Source organism: Oncorhynchus gorbuscha, linkage group LG02 (assembly GCF_021184085.1).
Source record: "Oncorhynchus gorbuscha isolate QuinsamMale2020 ecotype Even-year linkage group LG02, OgorEven_v1.0, whole genome shotgun sequence".
In the NCBI taxonomy this organism is placed as follows: domain Eukaryota; kingdom Metazoa; phylum Chordata; class Actinopteri; order Salmoniformes; family Salmonidae; genus Oncorhynchus; species Oncorhynchus gorbuscha.
This window is the reverse complement of record NC_060174.1, coordinates 97,354,058-97,362,698: the sequence shown is the minus strand read 5'-3', so window position 1 is coordinate 97,362,698 and position 8,641 is coordinate 97,354,058. Positions and strand designations below refer to the sequence as shown.

Genomic DNA, 8,641 nt, shown 5'->3' with positions numbered 1-8,641 from the left:
TCCGCCGCTCTGGTGCAGTGGCCTTACTCCAAGCAGCACGGCTAGTTAGCCCAAGGTCTCCTCTCCCTTGCTGAACATGACCCACAATGTCAGCATGTCTGAGGGCTGCTGTTGCCTCCTGGACTGCTTTTCCTGGCCTCCATTTGCGCCCAGTTGCCACTGGGTCTCGCGATTCATTCAGTGTCATCTGGAGCCTGGTTTTTGCACACTTGAATTCCTCTGTTAGACTGGTGAGGGGCAGCTTGAGGACACCATCTCCATAGAGGCCTATGGTGGTAAGGCATCGTGGAACTCCAAGCCACTTCTTTAAGTAGCCTGTGACTCCTCTTTCCATCTTCTCCACTGTTGAGATTGGAACCTCATACAGTGCTAAGGGCCACAACACCCGGGGTAGGAGACCAAACTGCAGACACCAGGCCTTTAACTTTCCAGGTAGCTGGGTGTTGTCGATGGACTGTAGGCTACTACTGATGTATTTGCGCAGCTGTTGCACCTGGTCTTTGTCCTTCAGGCTTGCATCATACCACCTTCCAAGGCTTTTTATCGGCTGCTCAGACACTGTTGGGATTTCGTCATCTCCGATGAAGAATTTCAGGTCAGAGAGTACTCCCTTCACAATCGAGATGCTGCGTGACTTGGATGGTTTAATCTTCATACGGGCCCAGCTGATGTTCTCCTCAAGTTTTCTGAGCAGTCTCCTGGTGCATGGGACAGTGGTGGTCAATGTTGTAATGTCGTCCATGTAGGCTCTGAGTGGAGTCGACTCGCTGTCCACCAGCAACCCATTTTGAGGATCTGATGATAACCTCCATTGCCATTGTGAATGCCAACAGAGAAATGGTACATCCTGCCATTATACCTACATTCAGGCACTGCCATGAGGTGGTGAACTCTGAGGTGGTGAAGCAGAACTGCAGATCCTGGAAGTACGACTTCACCAGTTTTGTGATGGTGTCCGGTATGTGGAAAAATCTGAAGGCAGACCACAGGAGTTCATGGGGCACAGAGCCAAATGCATTGGCGAGGTCGAGGAAGACTACATGGAGGTCCCTTTTCTCCACCTTGGCCATTTGGATCTGGTGCCAGATCATGCTGGAATGTTCCAAGCAGCCAGAGAACCCTGATATTCCTGTCTTCTGTACAGATGTATCGACGTACGTATTCCTTTGCAGGTACTCGGCCATCCTCTGGGCAATGACCCTAAAGAAGATTTTACCCTCGACATTCAGTAAGGAGATTGGGCGGAATTGGCTGATGTTCACTGCATCCTTCTCCTTAGGGATCAGGACCCCGCCTGCCCTACGCCACACTTTGGGTATTATCTTCTTCTGCCAAGCTGTTCTCATAAGCCTCCAGAGGAACCTCAGGACGTCTGGTGCGTTCTTATACACTGTGTACGGGACTCCATTTGGCCCCGGGGCTGATGCTGTTCTTGCCCGTCGAACTGTGTTTTCCACCTCTTTCCATGTCGGAGGGCTGGTCTCAATATGATGTTCCGGGGGGTTCCATGGGTGGGATATTTACATTTACATTACATTTACATTTAAGTCATTTAGCAGACGCTCTTATCCAGAGCGACTTACAAATTGGTGCATTCACCTTATGACATCCAGTGGGACAGACACTTAACAATAGTGCATCTAAAACTTAGGGGGGGTGGGGTGAGAGGGATTACTTAACCTATCCTAGGTATTCCTTAAAGAGGTGGGGTTTCAGGTGTCTCCGGAAGGTGGTGATTGACTCCGCTGTCCTGGCGTCGTGAGGGAGTTTGTTCCACCATTGGGGGGGCCAGGGCAGCGAACAGTTTTGACTGGGCTGAGCGGGAGCTGTACTTCCTCAGTGGTAGGGAGGCGAGCAGGCCAGAGGTGGATGAACGCAGTGCCCTTGTTTGGGTGTAGGGCCTGATCAGAGCCTGGAGGTACTGAGGTGCCGTTCCCCTCACAGCTCCGTAGGCAAGCACCATGGTCTTGTAGCGGATGCGAGCTTCAACTGGAAGCCAGTGGAGAGAACGGAGGAGCGGGGTGACGTGAGAGAACTTGGGAAGGTTGAACACCAGACGGGCTGCGGCGTTCTGGATGAGTTGAAGGGGTTTAATGGCACAGGCAGGGAGCCCAGCCAACAGCGAGTTGCAGTAATCCAGACGGGAGATGACAAGTGCCTGGATTAGGACCTGCGCCGCTTCCTGTGTGAGGCAGGGTCGTACTCTGCGGATGTTGTAGAGCATGAACCTACAGGAACGGGCCACCGCCTTGATGTTAGTAGAGAACGACAGGGTGTTGTCCAGGATCACGCCAAGGTTCTTGGCGCTCTGGGAGGAGGACACAATGGAGTTGTCGACCGTGATGGCGAGATCATGGAACGGGCAGTCCTTCCCCGGGAGGAAGAGCAGCTCCGTCTTGCCGAGGTTCAGCTTGAGGTGGTGATCCGTCATCCACACTGATATGTCTGCCAGACATGCAGAGATGCGATTCGCCACCTGGTCATCAGAAGGGGGAAAGGAGAAGATTAATTGTGTGTCATCTGCATAGCAATGATAAGAGAGACCATGTGAGGTTATGACAGAGCCAAGTGACTTGGTGTATAGCGAGAATAGGAGAGGGCCAAGAACAGAGCCCTGGGGGACACCAGTGGTGAGAGCGCGTGGTGAGGAGACAGATTCTCGCCACGCCACCTGGTAGGAGCGACAAAGTTTGTTGTTCTCAGGTGCTCCTCTAGATCTTTCTTTGTTGTTTTTAGAGCTCCACTTTTTTCCTTTGTGAAGAGACTTTTAAGGAACTTGAAGGCATCTTTATAGAACCGAGTTCTAGTTTGTTCTTTCTTCCTTCTGCGTTTCCGTAGGTTCTCTGCTCTACGGAGGGAAGCCAACCAGGTTTTGATGTCAGCCTGAAGTGCCTCTATGCCCTCCTTTTCCACTTCCGAGGCCTTCTTCCACTGTTTCTTAAGCTGCCGCCTTTCTTGAACGAGGCGCTTGATTTCTTGTTGCCTCCTGGAAACTGATGGGGTTGGAACCTTTCTCCCGCCTTTTGCCTCTTCCACTCCAAATCTTTCTGTCCCGTACTCATAGATGATGTCCCCCATCCTCTCCAACTTCTTCTCCACTGTGCCTCGAAGTTTCTCGAGGGTCAAGGTAAGGTCAGTATTCACTGTTTCCCACAACTTCTTGTTACTGGCGCCAGGCCACTTCACATACGGTCTGTGCCCTGGTAGTCTCCTCTCGACTGCAGGTCTGGGATGCTGGGTGAGTTCCACTCCTGTTGTTGGTTCCACCTCAGTTGCTACTTCGGTGCTTGAGTTTACGTCCTCCATGACAGTGGTACTGATGCACTGCAAACTATGGTTTGCGTCCAGTTGCTGTGCTTCATTCAACTGATTTGATCGCTTTCGCAGAAAGTAATCAATGCGAGTTCTCTGTCTCTCTTTACCCAAACACCCCTTCTTCCCCTGGTGGATCCTCAACCCATGGTGTGATGTAACTTTCCTCCAACCACAGACACATACCTGCATCTGTTTGTGGCCCACTGTTGCAGCAGAACTTGTGACAGTTGCTGTGGTGTTCTCTTGTGCTGTGCTCTCATTACTCGTAGTCGTTTCTAGTCCAGTCGTTACCATGTTGTCAGCCGATGAGTCATCTTCCATTAAAATAACATCAAATTGACCAGAAATACAGTGTAGACATTGTTAATGTTGTAAATGACTATTGTAGCTGGAAACAGCATAGTTTTAATGGAATATCTACATAGGCATACAGAGGTCCATTATCAGCAGCTATCACTCTTGTTTTCCAATGGCACGTTGTGTTAGCTAATCCAAGTTTGCAATTGTAAAAGGCTAATTGATCATTACAAAACCCTTTTGCAATTATGTTATCACAGCTGAAAACTGTTGTCCTGATTAAAGAAGCAATAAAATTGTCCGCCTTTAAACTAGTTGAGTATCTGGAGCATCAGCATTTGTGGTTTCGATTACAGGCTCAAAATGGCCAGAAACAAATAACTTTCTTTTGAAACTCGTCAGTCTATTCTTGTTCTGAGAAATGAAGGCTCTTCCATGTGAGAAATTGCCAAGAAACTAAAGATCTTGTACAACGCTATGTACTACTCCCTTCACAGAACAGCGCAAACTGGCTCTAACCAGAATAGAAAGAGGAGTGGGAGGCCCCGGTGCACAACTGAGCAAGAGGACAAGAACATTAGAGTGTTTAGTTTGAAAAACAAATGCCTCACAAGTCCTAAACTGGCAGCTTCATTAAGTAATACCCTCAAAACTCCAGTCTCAACATCAACAGTGAAGAGATGACTCCGGGATGCTGGTCTTCTAGGCAGAGTTCCTCTGTCCAGTGTCTGTATTCTTTTGCCCATCTTAATATTTTATTTTTATTGGCCAGTCTGAGATATGGCTTTTCTTTGCAACTCTGCCTAGACGGCCAGCATCCCGGAGTCAACTCTGCCTAGACGGCCAGCATCCCGGAGTCAACTCTGCCTAGACGGCCAGCATCCCGGAGTCAACTCTGCCTAGACGGCCAGCATCCCGGAGTCAACTCTGCCTAGACGGCCAGCATCCCGGAGTCAACTCTGCCTAGACGGCCAGCATCCCGGAGTCAACTCTGCCTAGACGGCCAGCATCCCGGAGTCAACTCTGCCTAGACGGCCAGCATCCCGGAGTCAACTCTGCCTAGACGGCCAGCATCCCGGAGTCAACTCTGCCTAGACGGCCAGCATCCCGGAGTCAACTCTGCCTAGACGGCCAGCATCCCGGAGTCAACTCTGCCTAGACGGCCAGCATCCCGGAGTCAACTCTGCCTAGACGGCCAGCATCCCGGAGTCAACTCTGCCTAGACGGCCAGCATCCCGGAGTCAACTCTGCCTAGACGGCCAGCATCCCGGAGTCAACTCTGCCTAGACGGCCAGCATCCCGGAGTCAACTCTTCACTGTTGATGTTCAAAACAAGAGTGATAGCTGCTGATAATGGGCCTCTGTATGCCTATGTAGATATCCCATTAAAAATCAGCCATTTCCAGCTACAATAGTCATTTACAACATTAACAATGTCTACACTGTATTTCTGATCAATTTGATGTTATTTTAATGGACAAAAAAACGTGATTTTCTTTCAAAAACTAGGACATTTCTAAGTGACCCCAAACTTTTGAACGGTGGTGTATGTCCTACATAGATATATAGTCTACTGTGAAACAATCATGATATGTCCTACATAGATATATAGTCTACTGTGAAACAATCATGATATGTCCTACAGAGATATATATTCTACTGAGAACAATCATGATATGTCCTACAGAGATATATAGTCTACTGAGAACAATCATGATATGCCCTACAGAGATATATAGTCTACTGAGAACAATCATGATATGTCCTACATAGATATATAGTCTACTGTGAAACAATCATGATATGTCCTACAGAGATATATATTCTACTGAGAACAATCATGATATGTCCTACAGAGATATATAGTCTACTGAGAACAATCATGATATGTCCTACATAGATATATAGTCTACTGAGAACAATCATGATATGTCCTACATAGATATATAGTCTACTGAGAACAATCATGATATGTCCTACATAGATATATGTGTGTTCTTAAACCTGGTGGCCTACATTAACACCAAAATGTGGCACCTGCTGTCGCCCCCGATTTATTTTAAAAAATTGTGCAGATTTGATGTCCTCTACTTATGAGTTTCAATGTGGGTTGCCAAAGAACTGTTACATCCTTCTAATAAAATCGGCAGAGCAGTTAGGCCTAAATTAAATGGCTGAAGGCAAAGTATTGGCCACAGTCAACATGACATATTTACAGCAACGATTGCGATAATGAATCCTGTATGTGTCCCCTACTGCTGAGTAACTCCTTGAATGTATGTAACATGATAGAATTTGATGAAAACCCTTTTTAATTTACATATCAATACCAGATAGCAAAACATCTAGCTTTTGTGGGTTTCACCTGATAGGTCAAAGAAAGCTGTAGTGGGAACAGAAGCAACAGGCCTCACCACGACAGAGAAGAACAAGGCTATTGAAGACGGACAGAACAACAACGTGGACCCGGCAGCCTACATATCAGGATAGTGGACTACGGCTTTAGCCCGAAGTCGCTACGTGTAGCTGGCCCCAGCTTGTAGATCAACACCCAATCTCCCACTCTCCCTCTGCCGCCGGCCGGTGTAGGCACTCAGATTGACCTTTAACCTTGACACATTCCCCAACAGCCAGCCACTATACCCAGACTGCTGGAGGTCACATAAACTACTACTTTACAGAGTGAGTGGCACCTGACCTAGAGCAGACAGACAGACCCTGACTCGTTCTTCTTTTCCTAGCCCAGGGATGTGGCCTCTCAGTGGTCACCCCTTCTTACACTCTGCCCTACCCTGACTTGGTCTGACTTGGCCTGATGCACCATGATCCCCTGGAGCTCCCCTCCCTCCACCAAGTCAGCCAGGCCCAGAAAATGATTTGCCTGCCAACCCAGCAGGAAGCAGAGACAGACAGGATACAGCCACCATGCCTGCTAAGCTGAGGCTAGGCTCAGTCCAGGAAGAAAATGAAGCCTGATGTTGACAAATAGGATACTATGTCTGCAGTACATGAAAACAGAGAAAGGGGGTGTAAGTTGCCTCACAAAAAATGAATAATAATTAGAGATGAGATATACTGCCTTTGTTTTCAAGACACCAACCACAGATTCCTCTTGGAATACAAAGGGAACCACTGACTTCAGCAGAGACAGAGTTTACTTAATGAGTCTCTGTGATGACGTTAGGCATCACTTGTGCCTCTCAAGCGAACCAAGATGATGGGTACTTGACATGGACATTTGGGATATAAATATTTATAGATAAATAGATATTTATTGTCTGTTCCGCACATAAAATAGCTTTGCACACGCTTCTCCATTAATCGTCGAGGTCAAAGTGTTCTCTTCTGTTTAATATAGGGGTGCCGTATAGCTCCTACTGTATATGACACCTGATTGGCTTCCCCATGCAGACAATGATAATCATATATGTAGTCTCACCATCCTGTTGTTCAATATGTGCTTGGAAAATAGCTTTGCCAGTCTTTTGACCCTTTCTGCAATACAATGACATATTATCCAAGGCTTTCTCTGTCCCAGGTTATCAGATCTCCTATTGGCACCTTTATAACAACCATTATCGGTACAGATATTGTAATTATTGTAGGTTTTGATAAATGTATGTCATTCAAGGGCCCAATGAAAGCAGAGTTGTAAGATGAGTTCTCTATTTGGTTTTTCATTTGTTGTCACTGTGTGGACTATTACCTGTAAATGTGGTCAAGCAGCGATTATAAAAGTTGTGCCTTAATGTAATACTTTTCTTTGGGACCCGACCTTATTATTTTATTAAATACACAAAATGAGCAGTTAGGTAACATCTGGGAATTCAAAAAAAGGAAAAGTTCACCAGTGTTTTTTTTTGCTATTGAAAAGTAGCACAGTAATAAAGTGCTTTAGGGGTTACCTAACTAACTGCTTGTTTGTTTGTTTTTGTTTGAATAAATAGCCAGATAAGAACTGTGGCCTTGTGTGGATTTAGCAACAGTTGGAGGCATTGTTTAAAAAGACTGAAAAACATCATTGTAAAAGAGAAAAAAAGTTGCATTCATCTCCTCCTGTGCAGACTGCCTTGGGTCATATCACAGCACTTCCCAATCCTATTACCTGGAGCTGTGCCCCTCTATATGGAGTATAGTGGTTATGGTGGGTATGGGATCTCTATATGGAGTATAGTGGTTATGGTGGGTATGGGATCTCTATATGGAGTATAGTGGTTATGGTGGGTATGGGATCTCTATATGGAGTATAGTGGTTATGGTGGGTATGGGATCTCTATATGGAGTATAGTGGTTATGGTGGGTATGGGATCTCTATATGGAGTATAGTGGTTATGGTGGGTATGGGATCTCTATATGGAGTATAGTGGTTATGGTGGGTATGGGATCTCTATATGGAGTATAGTGGTTATGGTGGGTATGGGGCGGCAGGGTAGCCTAGTGGTTAGAGCGTTGGACTAGTAACCGGAAGGTTGCAAGTTCAAACTGAGCTGACAAGGTACAAATCTGTCGTTCTGCCACTGAACAGGCAGTTAACCCACTGTTCCCAGGCCGTCATTGAAAATAATAATTTGTTCTTAACTGGCTTGCCTAGTTAAATAAAGGTTCAATAAAATATAAAATAAATAAAAATATGGAGTATAGTGGTTATGGTGGGTATGAATCTCTATATGGAGTATAGTGGTTATGGTGAGTATGAATCTCTATATGGAGTATAGTGGTTATGGTGGGTATGGGATCTCTATATGGAGTATAGTGGTTATGGTGGGTATGGGATCTCTATATGGAGTATAGTGGTTATGGTGGGTATGGGATCTCTATATGGAGTATAGTGGTTATGGTGGGTATGGGGCGGCAGGGTAGCCTAGTGGTTAGAGCGTTGGACTAGTAACCGGAAGGTTGCAAGTTCAAACTGAGCTGACAAGATACAAATCTGTCGTTCTGCCACTGAACAGGCAGTTAACCCACTGTTCCCAGGCCGTCATTGAAAATAATAATTTGTTCTTAACTGGCTTGCCTAGTTAAATAAAGG

The 8,641-nt window shown here is 46.3% G+C and overlaps 1 protein-coding gene across 1 annotated transcript in view; it reads left to right on the top strand.

Moving 5' to 3' along the window:
- Nucleotides 1-7,329, top strand: part of LOC124013937 (serine/threonine-protein kinase 32A-like) — a 93,002-nt gene extending 85,673 nt beyond the window's left edge. Inside the window, exon 13 of the mRNA XM_046328511.1 lies at nucleotides 5,985-7,329. Coding sequence (XP_046184467.1) covers nucleotides 5,985-6,102 — 118 coding nt within the window. The 3' untranslated portion in view covers nucleotides 6,103-7,329. The remainder of the gene's footprint in view (nucleotides 1-5,984) is intronic.
- The last annotated feature ends 1,312 nt before the right edge of the window (nucleotides 7,330-8,641 follow it).